At 46.9% G+C, this 12821-nt stretch overlaps 1 protein-coding gene across 23 annotated transcripts in view; it reads right to left on the reverse strand.

The window, feature by feature from the left end:
- The window catches only part of LOC139573072 (uncharacterized), an 85671-nt gene that overhangs the window by 23117 nt on the left and 49733 nt on the right, over window positions 1-12821 (reverse strand). For 17 of the 23 annotated variants that reach the window (XM_071396102.1, XM_071396098.1, XM_071396105.1 and 14 more), the window contains 5 exons: window positions 10313-10515; window positions 9886-9927; window positions 9128-9190; window positions 4838-5020; window positions 2396-2788 (listed from right to left, as the gene is read on the reverse strand). In XM_071396102.1, the coding sequence (XP_071252203.1) occupies window positions 2396-2788; window positions 4838-5020; window positions 9128-9190; window positions 9886-9927; window positions 10313-10515 (884 nt within the window). Of the gene's footprint in view, window positions 1-2395; window positions 2789-2866; window positions 3692-4837; window positions 5021-9127; window positions 9191-9885; window positions 9928-10312; window positions 10516-12821 lie in introns of those variants that run through there. The other 6 variants (XM_071396109.1, XM_071396108.1, XM_071396111.1 and 3 more) reach the window with 5 other exon arrangements.

Below are 12821 nucleotides of genomic sequence, written 5' to 3' on the forward strand. Positions count from 1 at the left end.
GAAAGACAATTCATCTAGTGTGTCAGAGAGAGAAAGACAATTCATCTAGTGTGTCAGAGAGAGAAAGACAATTCATCTAGTGTGTCAGAGAGAGAAAGACAATTCATCTAGTGTGTCAGAGAGAGAAAGACAATTCATCTAGTGTGTCAGAGAGAGAAAGACAATTCATCTAGTGTGTCAGAGAGAGAAAGACAATTCATCTAGTGTGTCAGAGAGAGAAAGACAATTCATCTAGTGTGTCAGAGAGAGAAAGACAATTCATCTAGTGTGTCAGAGAGAGAAAGACAATTCATCTAGTGTGTCAGAGAGAGAAAGACAATTCATCTAGTGTGTCAGAGAGAGAAAGACAATTCATCTAGTGTGTCAGAGAGAGAAAGACAATTCATCTAGTGTGTCAGAGAGAGAAAGACAATTCATCTAGTGTGTCAGAGAGAGAAAGACAATTCATCTAGTGTGTCAGAGAGAGAAAGACAATTCATCTAGTGTGTCAGAGAGAGAAAGACAATTCATCTAGTGTGTCAGAGAGAGAAAGACAATTCATCTAGTGTGTCAGAGAGAGAAAGACAATTCATCTAGTGTGTCAGAGAGAGAAAGACAATTCATCTAGTGTGTCAGAGAGAGAAAGACAATTCATCTAGTGTGTCAGAGAGAGAAAGACAATTCATCTAGTGTGTCAGAGAGAGAAAGACAATTCATCTAGTGTGTCAGAGAGAGAAAGACAATTCATCTAGTGTGTCAGAGAGAGAAAGACAATTCATCTAGTGTGTCAGAGAGAGAAAGACAATTCATCTAGTGTGTCAGAGAGAGAAAGACAATTCATCTAGTGTGTCAGAGAGAGAAAGACAATTCATCTAGTGTGTCAGAGAGAGAAAGACAATTCATCTAGTGTGTCAGAGAGAAAGACAATTCATCTAGTGTGTCAGAGAGAAAGACAATTCATCTAGTGTGTCAGAGAGAGAAAGACAATTCATCTAGTGTGTCAGAGAGAGAAAGACAATTCATCTAGTGTGTCAGAGAGAGAAAGACAATTCATCTAGTGTGTCAGAGAGAGAAAGACAATTCATCTAGTGTGTCAGAGAGAGAAAGACAATTCATCTAGTGTGTCAGAGAGAGAAAGACAATTCATCTAGTGTGTCAGAGAGAGAAAGACAATTCATCTAGTGTGTCAGAGAGAGAAAGACAATTCATCTAGTGTGTCAGAGAGAGAAAGACAATTCATCTAGTGTGTCAGAGAGAGAAAGACAATTCATCTAGTGTGTTAGAGAGAGAAAGACAATTCATCTAGTGTGTCAGAGAGAGAAAGACAATTCATCTAGTGTGTCAGAGAGAGAAAGACAATTCATCTAGTGTGTCAGAGAGAGAAAGACAATTCATCTAGTGTGTCAGAGAGAGAAAGACAATTCATCTAGTGTGTCAGAGAGAGAAAGACAATTCATCTAGTGTGTCAGAGAGAGAAAGACAATTCATCTAGTGTGTCAGAGAGAAAGACAATTCATCTAGTGTGTCAGAGAGAGAAAGACAATTCATCTAGTGTGTCAGAGAGAGAAAGACAATTCATCTAGTGTGTCAGAGAAAGACAATTCATCTAGTGTGTCAGAGAGAGAAAGACAATTCATCTAGTGTGTCAGAGAGAGAAAGACAATTCATCTAGTGTGTCAGAGAGAGAAAGACAATTCATCTAGTGTGTCAGAGAAAGACAATTCATCTAGTGTGTCAGAGAGAGAAAGACAATTCATCTAGTGTGTCAGAGAAAGACAATTCATCTAGTGTGTCAGAGAGAGAAAGACAATTCATCTAGTGTGTCAGAGAGAGAAAGACAATTCATCTAGTGTGTCAGAGAGAGAAAGACAATTCATCTAGTGTGTCAGAGAGAGAAAGACAATTCATCTAGTGTGTCAGAGAGAGAAAGACAATTCATCTAGTGTGTTAGAGAGAGAAAGACAATTCATCTAGTGTGTCAGAGAAAGACAATTCATCTAGTGTGTCAGAGAGAGAAAGACAATTCATCTAGTGTGTCAGAGAAAGACAATTCATCTAGTGTGTCAGAGAGAGAAAGACAATTCATCTAGTGTGTCAGAGAGAGCGCTTGAAAGAGAGGAATAGCGGCACGGTCCGTATCTCTTCCCATCGCCCCAACACCGGAGAAAACACCATCACTGTGCACCGCCTCTGCAGCGGCTCCAGCAGAGCTCACCCACCCTGACAAACACCAGCATGACTACAGGACAGATTCATTGTTGACAGTTTGGATTCCTTGTAGCCATGCTGCAGAAAGGTGAGTGTACACTGTCCCCCATGGAATCACCCAGACAGAGCAGAGGACAGGCAGAGGACAGGTAGAGGACAGGCAGAGGAGTCAATCAACAGGAGCTGGTCAGGGCAGAGGGAGGGCTACCTGGAAACAGCGTATGACATGGGGAACACCGCTCACGAAATAGGAGGTGTGGGAGGCTCCAGTTATCCTCCCAGACTGCTCCCCCCTCGACCCTGGGTCTGCCGGCTCCTCCTCCTCCAGCACTGTACCCTGGAGCTGATAGGAGTGGGGCAGCTGTGCCCTCTCCACCTCAACGATGGTGGTCCCAGAGCTAACATGCTCATCCTCCTGATCACATGGCCCTGCCACCACAGGTGCATCATGGGATTTGGAGTCAACCCTATCAGGCCCAGTTTCTGTGCTAGCAGGGCTGGGGCTGGGCCCCCCCGATGGCCTTACAGTGCTGCTGTACTCGTCCTGTTGTAGCACTGCCTTAGTGTCCAGCTCTTCACTTATAGGAGTAATACACACACTCTAGAGGAAAGACACAGCACACATATATCCACTGTGTGAACAACAGCAGGGAATGAAACAATGTTTTCCACCATCAAACATGTTGAGCAAGAATTTATTGCATTTTTTGGGTGGGTCAAAATTGATTGTCAAAAGGGCATTGCAGCAGGACAAAATATATTGCAGTTGACAAGAGTGTTTTACCAAATACCAGTGAACGAAACATAGGTAATGTATACTATAACATTTGATCAAGCTGCCCCAAAGTTACCTCGTCAGTGTTAGATGTGCATACAAAAAACAACAGTGAATTGTGATGAGGTATACAGTGTATAGTCAAATATACACTGTAGCTGTCCACTAGTGCTGGGTTAATGTGCTTCTATAGAAGACTTCATACATGAAATACCACAACACGCCACTAACTAATCCTACTATATGACAACATTGATGTCTGTCTGGATGTGTACAAAAACACCTTCTATTAGTGGAACCTGCACATATCAAAACTGTTCCTACTGTAAAAAGCCACCTGTCAACTTTCATTGTCAGACGCACCTCGTCTAGTCCAGATAATCAGATATACAAAAACACAAGTGGGTTCATCGTCAAGTCTTTAAACTTTTTAGGAAGGAGCAACAGTCAGTAGGAACAGTCAGGAAGAGTTGGGGAGGGGGGGACTGAGCAAGATACACAGGAAGTAAGAGTCACATGACAGGAAGCAGCTTCTGAAGTAGAAGAAGATGATGAAGAGCTGTGATGAAGAAGAGAAGAAGAAGGAGCTAGAGGTTGATGGCCTGCCTACACACATCCCTCTCTCTGGTCCTCTCCCTCTGGGCTGGCTCGAGAGGCCCCCAGGATGCCACCTCAGCTGCGTTTAGAGTAGAAGTCTTGCAGGGGGCCACGCGGAAGGCGGATGGCGAACTGAGGGGAGAAGGGTGAGGGTGGAGAGGGGGAGAGAGATGAGAGAGGTAGGGGATGTTGAAATGTCTGATGTAGGGTAATGGATAGGAAGGCTATGCAAAGCTGTGTCATGGTCTAAGAGAGGAAGAATGGAGAACGCATTTGTCTGAGTTGGACTAGGTGGTTATGGGTAACCTGTTGGCCTTCAGACTATTTAGTTGTGGGCTTGGGGCCAGGAGTATCAGTGCACAGAATAACAAAGCAAAGTGAGAAAAAAGGAAGTGTGGGAAAGCAGAGTTAGGGAAAGAGGGGCAGTATTTGGGAGAAAGAGGCGGGATGGAGGAGATGATGCAGAAAACAAGCACATCACTGAGGGAAAGAGGAGACAGGAGGACGAGCACACAGGTCAACTCTTCTACTGCAAGGTCATGATCTTCAAGTCACAGGGTCATGCAGTTTCTCTGTCCAATCAGGTCTGGTTGTCATGCACTGAGGGGAGGGTCAGACTAAGGGACAACCAATGAGGAGGTAAAGACAGAGCTGGGCTTAGAAACCTGACCAATAGGCTCAGACACCACATGCCAAACCATAAGTCCTTTCCTCACAACAAACAGCTGAACATTCAGACAGACTGGGCCACAAGGTGAACAGACAGACTGATCTGTTCCAATCAGTCTTGACAAGGTGTTCTTCAGTTGTCCCATGCAAACAGAAGTCTTTCCATTTTAGTAGAGTAGTAATGACAGAAAGCCTTCCATAGACTAGATGGGTCCGGTTGAAGACAAAAGGCCTTGCTCAAAGACATGCAATAAGTGTTTGCATCGCATCAACACAAACCAAGAGGAACAAAAAGGAGAACCACAGGATGGTGCTGTGGTACTCCACCCCAACACATCAACTTAGAACACAACAGACAGCCATATAGAGGGAAACGTGTGGTGAGGTACTTCCATTCAGTCAATTCAGGAATATATTCACACATTTCAATTTCTCCTCATCTCCCAAATTGACTTGCATTGAAATGGAACTGACCCCAACATTGTGTGCTAACATCCATTCCTTCTCTGTGGAATGGGAGAGCTGGGAAGCTGGCGTGAACTACAGAGAACTGAGGGGAGGGGTGTGTGGTGGGGTACGGCACAGTGTCTGGTCTGAGATGGTACTCACCCCGTCGGCATCGGGCAAAGGCTGTCCGTTGATGCCCAGGGTGCGGAAGGGGGAGTGAGTGGACAAGCGCTTGTCCCATTCGCTGGGCCCCCGGGACTCTGGGACAGACGCCATGAAGTTCCTCTTCAGCTCACTGATACTAGTATGATGCCTGATGAGATCCTCCTGGGGATTATCAAAGTCCTGGAGGGAGGGAGGGAGAAGTGGAGAGGGAGGGTGGGAGAGAGGTAGGGAGAGAGGAGAGAGAGGGAGGAAGGAGAGGGGGTGGGAGAGAGGAGAGAGAGGGAGGAAGGAGAGGGGGTGGGAGAGAAGAGAGAAGGAGAAGAGAGAGAGAGAGAAAAAGAGAGAGAGAGGTAGAGAGAGGTAGAGAGGTAAAGAGAGAGAGAGAGGTAGAGTGAGAGAGAGAGAGGTAGAGAGAGGGAGAGGTAGAGAGGTAGAGAGAGAGAGGTAGAGTGAGAGAGAGAGAGGTAGAGTGAGAGAGAGAGAGGTAGAGTGAAAGAAAGAGGTAGAGTGAGAGAAAGAGGTAGAGAGAGAGAAAGAGGTAGAGAGAGAGAGAGGTAGTGTGAGAGAGAGGTAGTGTGAGAGAGAGGTAGTGTGAGAGAGAGGTAGTGTGAGAGAGAGGTAGAGTGAAAGAAAGAGGTAGAGTGAAAGAAAGAGGTAGAGTGAAAGAAAGAGGTAGAGTGAGAGAAAGAGGTAGAGAGAGGTAGAGAGGTAGAGAGAGGTAGAGAGAGAGAGGTAGAGTGAGAGAGAGTGAGAGAGAGAGGTAGAGAGAGAGAAAGAGGTAGAGAGAGAGAGAGGTAGTGTGAGAGAGAGGTAGTGTGAGAGAGAGGTAGTGTGAGAGAGAGGTAGAGTGAAAGAAAGAGGTAGAGTGAAAGAAAGAGGTAGAGTGAGAGAAAGAGGTAGAGAGAGGTAGAGAGGTAGAGAGAGGTAGAGAGAGAGAGAGGTAGAGTGAGAGAGAGTGAGAGAGAGAGGTAGAGAGAGAGAGGTAGAGTGAGAGAGAGGTAGAGAGAGGTAGAGTGAGAGAGAGAGGTAGAGGTAGAGAGAGAGGTAGAGAGAGGTAGAGAGAGAGAGAGGTAGAGAGAGAGAGAGAGAGAGAGAGAGAGGTAGAGAGAGAGAGAGAGAGAGGTAGAGTGAGAGAGAGAGAGGTAGAGTGAGAGAGAGAGGTAGAGTGAGAGAGAGGTAGAGTGAGAGAGAGAGGTAGAGAGAGGTAGAGAGAGAGAGGTAGTGAGAGAGAGAGGTAGAGAGAGGTAGAGTGAGAGAGAGAGGTAGAGTGAGAGAGAGGTAGAGAGAGGTAGAGTGAGAGAGAGGTAGAGAGGTAAAGTGGAAAATGACAAACATTTGGTTTGGAAAATAGGTGTGGAGAAGAGGAGTGACAGGGTAGATGTGTAGAAGGTGGAGAGAGAAAACAGGTGTGTCAGAAACAATGTCACTCATGTGAACATGTTTATAAACAATGTCAACCAAGCAGCAGGTTACTTTGCTGGTCTATTTGACTCAAAGCTACAGCGTTAAAGCAGGCCGGATCTCAGAACATCAGATCGATTCTAAATAAAATAGATTCTGAGCTCTCATTGATAAATCAACCTGTTCAATTAGTGAGCAGCACTACATAGAATCTGATCAGGTTACAAATCACAGCGGATGAGAGCGAGGTGATGTTAGCACACATGACTTTTGGTCACAGACGCAGGTCGTCACTATGCAGCGACAGCAGCATGCCATCCTGTTTCTGTGGCTGGATGAATTTTATGGTGATGAGAGCAGTGGAGCGTACTCTTAGAAGTCATTCATTCAGAATGACATAAATATATGACTGGGAAGACATCCTAAACTAGATTCAGACAGGGCCACAAATAGTGGACGAGCTGGTGAGTGGAAAGATATGTGATGGCCGAGCGGTGGAGAGGGAAGGTTGGTGTATGTCTGCCCTATATGGAGAGGGAAGGTTGGTGTTCGTCTGCCCTATACGGAGAGGGAAGGTTGGTGGGCGTCTGCCCTATACGGAGAGGGAAGGTTGGTGTTCGTCTGCCCTATACGGAGAGGGAAGGTTGGTGGTGTCTGCCCTATATGGAGAGGGAAGGTTGGTGGTCGTCTGCCCTATACGGAGAGGGAAGGTTGGTGTTCGTCTGCCCTATACGGAGAGGGAAGGTTGGTGGTGTCTGCCCTATATGGAGAGGGAAGGTTGGTGGTGTCTGCCCTATATGGAGAGGGAAGGTTGGTGTTCATCTGCCCTATATGGAGAGGGAAGGTTGGTGGTGTCTGCCCTATATGGAGAGGGAAGGTTGGTGGTGTCTGCCCTATATGGAGAGGGAAGGTTGGTGGTGTCTGCCCTATATGGAGAGGGAAGGTTGGTGGTGTCTGCCCTATATGGAGAGGGAAGGTTGGTGGTGTCTGCCCTATATGGAGAGGGAAGGTTGGTGGTGTCTGCCCTATATGGAGAGGGAAGGTTGGTGGTGTCTGCCCTATATGGAGAAGGAAGGTTGGTGGTGTCTGCCCTATATGGAGAGGGAAGGTTGGTGGTGTCTGCCCTATACGGAGAGGGAAGGTTGGTGTTCGTCTGCCCTATATGGAGAGGGAAGGTTGGTGTTGTCTGCCCTATACGGAGAGGGAAGGTTGGTGGTCGTCTGCCCTATACGGAGAGGGAAGGTTGGTGGTCTTCTGCCCTATACGGAGAGGGAAGGTTGGTGTTCGTCTGCCCTATACGGAGAGGGAAGGTTGGTGGTCGTCTGCCCTATACGGAGAGGGAAGGTTGGTGGTGTCTGCCCTATATGGAGAGGGAAGGTTGGTGGTGTCTGCCCTATATGGAGAGGGAAGGTTGGTGGTGTCTGCCCTATATGGAGAGGGAAGGTTGGTGGTGTCTGCCCTATATGGAGAGGGAAGGTTGGTGGTGTCTGCCCAATATGGAGAGGGAAGGTTGGTGGTGTCTGCCCTATATGGAGAGGGAAGGTTGGTGGTGTCTGCCCTATATGGAGAGGGAAGGTTGGTGGTGTCTGCCCTATATGGAGAGGGAAGGTTGGTGGTGTCTGCCCTATATGGAGAGGGAAGGTTGGTGGTGTCTGCCCTATACGGAGAGGGAAGGTTGGTGGTGTCTGCCCTATATGGAGAGGGAAGGTTGGTGGTGTCTGCCCTATATGGAGAGGGAAGGTTGGTGGTGTCTGCCCTATATGGAGAGGGAAGGTTGGTGGTGTCTGCCCTATACGGAGAGGGAAGGTTGGTGTTCGTCTGCCCTATATGGAGAGGGAAGGTTGGTGTTGTCTGCCCTATATGGAGAGGGAAGGTTGGTGTTGTCTGCCCTATATGGAGAGGGAAGGTTGGTGGTGTCTGCCCTATATGGAGAGGGAAGGTTGGTGGTCGTCTGCCCTATACGGAGAGGGAAGGTTGGTGGTGTCTGCCCTATATGGAGAGGGAAGGTTGGTGGTGTCTGCCCTATATGGAGAGGGAAGGTTGGTGGTCGTCTGCCCTATATGGAGAGGGAAGGTTGGTGTTCGTCTGCCCTATATGGAGAGGGAAGGTTGGTGTTCGTCTGCCCTATATGGAGAGGGAAGGTTGGTGTTCGTCTGCCCTATACGGAGAGGGAAGGTTGGTGTTCGTCTGCCCTATACGGAGAGGGAAGGTTGGTGGTGTCTGCCCTATATGGAGAGGGAAGGTTGGTGTTCGTCTGCCCTATACGGAGAGGGAAGGTTGGTGTTCGTCTGCCCTATACTGAGAGGGAAGGTTGGTGTTCGTCTGCCCTATATGGAGAGGGAAGGTTGGTGGTCGTCTGCCCTATACGGAGATGAAGGACTTTTCTACTGTATACCGAGGAGAGACAGAGCTGAAACAAGATGCTGTAATGTAATGGTAATGCTTCTACTAACACTCTAATGGCCCAGCTAGGAGACGGAACGCCGTCTCAGCTGCATAACGTGGCCGATCAGTAACGGTAACTACAAACACCAGAAATGAAACACTCCTGGCTCCCTTTCATGGAACGTGTATGGTGTGACGTCTGGGGAGAAGAGACCATAATCCCAATCATATACTTTGCGAGAAGCAATCAGGAGATATCTAGTGGTCAACAACCCTCCCCTGAAACAAGCAGCTAGCTGTGTTAATGTCGCCACACACAAAGCAAATGAGCGGTTACACAGTCAAAATCATCCACTAGCAGAAGCAAAGACGCCTATGTAAACACAAGATGTGAATCAGTAATGTCACATGCAAAGCAGCCTGTTGTATTACAGCAGCCAGTAGCCAAACAGCAGGAAAACACAGTGTAGAGACAGATCTCCAGAAGACGGGGAAACAAACCTCCAACATTAAAAGACTATGTCTGATATAAATTGAGTCACCCTCAGTTCTCTTAGCTCTTTTCTGTGAAGGAACAAAAAAGAGAAGGGTGTGGGTTACACAGGTTCCACGTGACATCATGGCAGACGTCACAACGTGGACATGCATTGTTGCATCGGGGGGGTTCTAGAGGAGTGGGGGTGGTGAGGGGTCTGCATGCAGAGTGGCCTGGAGTTCTGGGGGCCACAAGGGCCCTCGAATCCCAGATGTGCAAAGCAGGGGACCCAAGACAGGGCTATTAGAGTGGGTGTCTTGAAAGGGTGGGGGGACAAAGGTGAAGGGTCAGGCAGGAATACAGTACTCGATAGAAACACTAGTCATCATGAAAACCTAGTCCTGTGTCATGCATGTAAATGCAGCAGCCAATGAGGGATCTTCTTTCAACATTCATTCTTCAAAGGCCTTTTCTTCCTGTCTGGACTGATGTACAAACCAAAAGCATATGTAATGTACCTCATATACATCATCTCAGTCTGTGCACATGACCAATACCAACGCTGTTGTCATAGACAATGTCTGACTTGAACATGAGGTCAACTCAAAGACCGTGTCGTTTGTGAGCAGTATTCAAATGAAAGCAGGAGAATAAAATGAGGAGAGGGTGAAGTTAGTCTTATGGATGGGAGACTTGGCAGTGGTGTAAGTTAGAATGGGAGTGGAGTGACTACAATACTAATATAATGCACAAGCAGGAGTCGGGACAAGGTCAAAGGTCTGACCTTCCTCATTTGCACCGGCTCCTCAGTGTCCGTCTGCTCAGACTGGAGTTACCCCAGGCATGGAGGAGGAGAGAAGGCATAATGACATTACAATCCTCCACTAGGAGCCCCGTCCCCGTCCATAGCAGAGCCATCTGAGGAACTTGTGGTCTGAGGTGTGTCTTTGTCACGGTATGTTACACTATCATTACTGTGACCAATGGAGGGCAAAAATGATGATGCACAGCTATTCTATTTTCTAACTATAGAAAAATCATCATATTATACTTGTCTTATAAATAATACTATGTGATGAATATAGCAATATCACTGCTGAGACCAGTCTATCTGTAACTTCTATGACCAGTGTATCTGTGTGTGAGGGGTGAATGATGATGATCCCTGTAAGGCAGGGGATTGTGGGAGTTGTAGTTCCTAGGTGCAGTACCTTGACCTCGGCTGAGCCCTCGTCCACCGCCTCCACGGTGACCTCCAGCTTCCTGTCGTCCTGGCGGGCTGGCAGCCTGATGGGGGTGGAGGTCTGGGGCTGCTGGAGGTCCAGGGGGGCCATGGGGATCCCTGCCTCCATCAGGGCTGCCTGGGAGAAGACTGGGGCGCTGACCGGACGGGCGGCCTTGTGGGTGGCCACCACTGGCGGGAGAGAGACAGGACAGAGGGAGTGTTAGTATTTAGATAGTGGGTTGTATAGAGGGCAGGAGAGAGACAGGACAGAGGGAGTGTTAGTATTTAGATAGTGGGTTGTATAGAGGACAGGAGAGAGACAGGACAGAGGGAGTGTTAGTATTTAGATAGTGGGTTGTATAGAGGGCCGGAGAGAGACAGGACAGAGGGAGTGTTAGTATTTAGATAGTGGGTTGTATAGAGGACAGGAGAGAGACAGGACAGAGGGAGTGTTAGTATTTAGATAGTGGGTTATATAGAGGGCAGGAGAGAGACAGGACAGAGGGAGTGTTAGTATTTAGATAGTGGGTTGTATAGAGGCCAGGAGAGAGACAGGACAGAGGGAGTGTTAGTATTTAGATAGTGGGTTGTATAGAGGGCAGGAGAGAGACAGGACAGAGGGAGTGTTAGTATTTAGATAGTGGGTTGTATAGAGGACAGGAGATAGACAGGACAGAGGGAGTGTTAGTATTTAGATAGTGGGTTGTATAGAGGGCAGGAGAGAGACAGGACAGAGGGAGTGTTAGTATTTAGATAGTGGGTTGTATAGAGGGCAGGAGAGAGACAGGACAGAGGGAGTGTTAGTATTTAGATAGTGGGTTGTATAGAGGGCAGGAGAGAGACAGGACAGAGGGAGTGTTAGTATTTAGATAGTGGGTTGTATAGAGGGCAGGAGAGAGACAGGACAGAGGGAGTGTTAGTATTTAGATAGTGGGTTGTATAGAGGGCAGGAGAGAGACAGGACAGAGGGAGTGTTAGTATTTAGATAGTGGGTTGTATAGAGGGCAGGAGAGTGACAGTCTGCATGCTTTGAGACCATCAAACCCGGTGTAGTGAGAGATAAACACACTGACAGAGCGCAGAAGAACATCTTGAACATCCACGTACACAAAACAAACTCATAATCAACTCCACACACACACTGAGGCCAGGGAACACACACAGACTTCAGGTACACACTGTACCTTCACGGGCCAGCTCAGTCTAGTCTAGAATGAGACTAGCAAGGGGAAAAGCTTGGATGAGTTGTAGGAAGCAACTGTCCACAATATAGAACGGGCAGCAAAGCATGGCCAGTACTTCTCAACCATAGCCAACGAGGCAAATAGCAGAAGTTGTCCTGACTCATTGGGTTAATAACCAACGATGCAAATAGCAGAAGTTGTCCTGACTCATTGGGTTAATAACCAACGATGCAAATAGCAGAAGTTGTCCTGACTCATTGGGTTAATAACCAACGATGCAAATAGCAGAAGTTGTCCGGACTCATTGAGTTAATAACCAACGATGCAAATAGCAGAAGTTGTCCTGACTCGTTGAGTTAATAACCAACGATGCAAATAGCAGAGGTTGTCCTGACTCGTTGAGTTAATAACCAACGATGCAAATAGCAGAAGTTGTCCTGACTCGTTGAGTTAATAACCAACGATGCAAATAGCAGAAGTTGTCCTGACTCATTGGGTTAATAACCAACGATGCAAATAGCAGAAGTTGTCCGGACTCATTGAGTTAATAACCAACGATGCAAATAGCAGAAGTTGTCCTGACTCGTTGAGTTAATAACCAACGATGCAAATAGCAGAAGTTGTCCTGACTCGTTGAGTTAATAACCAACGATGCAAATAGCAGAAGTTGTCCTGACTCGTTGAGTTAATAACCAACGATGCAAATAGCAGAAGTTGTCCTGACTCATTGAGTTAATAACCAACGATGCAAATGGCAGAAGTTGTCCTGACTCATTGGGTTAATAACCAACGATGCAAATAGCAGAAGTTGTCCTGACTCATTGAGTTAATAACCAACGATGCAAATAGCAGAAGATGTCCTGACTCGTTGAGTTAATAACCAACGATGCAAATAGCAGAAGTTGTCCTGACTCGTTGAGTTAATAACCAACGATGCAAATAGCAGAAGTTGTCCTGACTCGTTGAGTTAATAACCAACGATGCAAATAGCAGAAGTTGTCCTGACTCATTGAGTTAATAACCAACGATGCAAATAGCAGAAGTTGTCCTGACTCATTGAGTTAATAACCAACGATGCAAATAGCAGAAGTTGTCCTGACTCATTGAGTTAATAACCAACGATGCAAATAGCAGAAGTTGTCCTGACTCATTGGGTTAATAACCAACGATGCAAATGGCAGAAGTTGTCCTGACTCATTGAGTTAATAACCAACGATGCAAATAGCAGAAGTTGTCCTGACTCGTTGAGTTAATAACCAACGATGCAAATAGCAGAAGTTGTCCTGACTCGTTGAGTTAATAACCAACGAT

The sequence above is a fragment of the Salvelinus alpinus genome, chromosome 4 (assembly GCF_045679555.1).
Source record: "Salvelinus alpinus chromosome 4, SLU_Salpinus.1, whole genome shotgun sequence".
Lineage (NCBI taxonomy): Eukaryota > Metazoa > Chordata > Actinopteri > Salmoniformes > Salmonidae > Salvelinus > Salvelinus alpinus.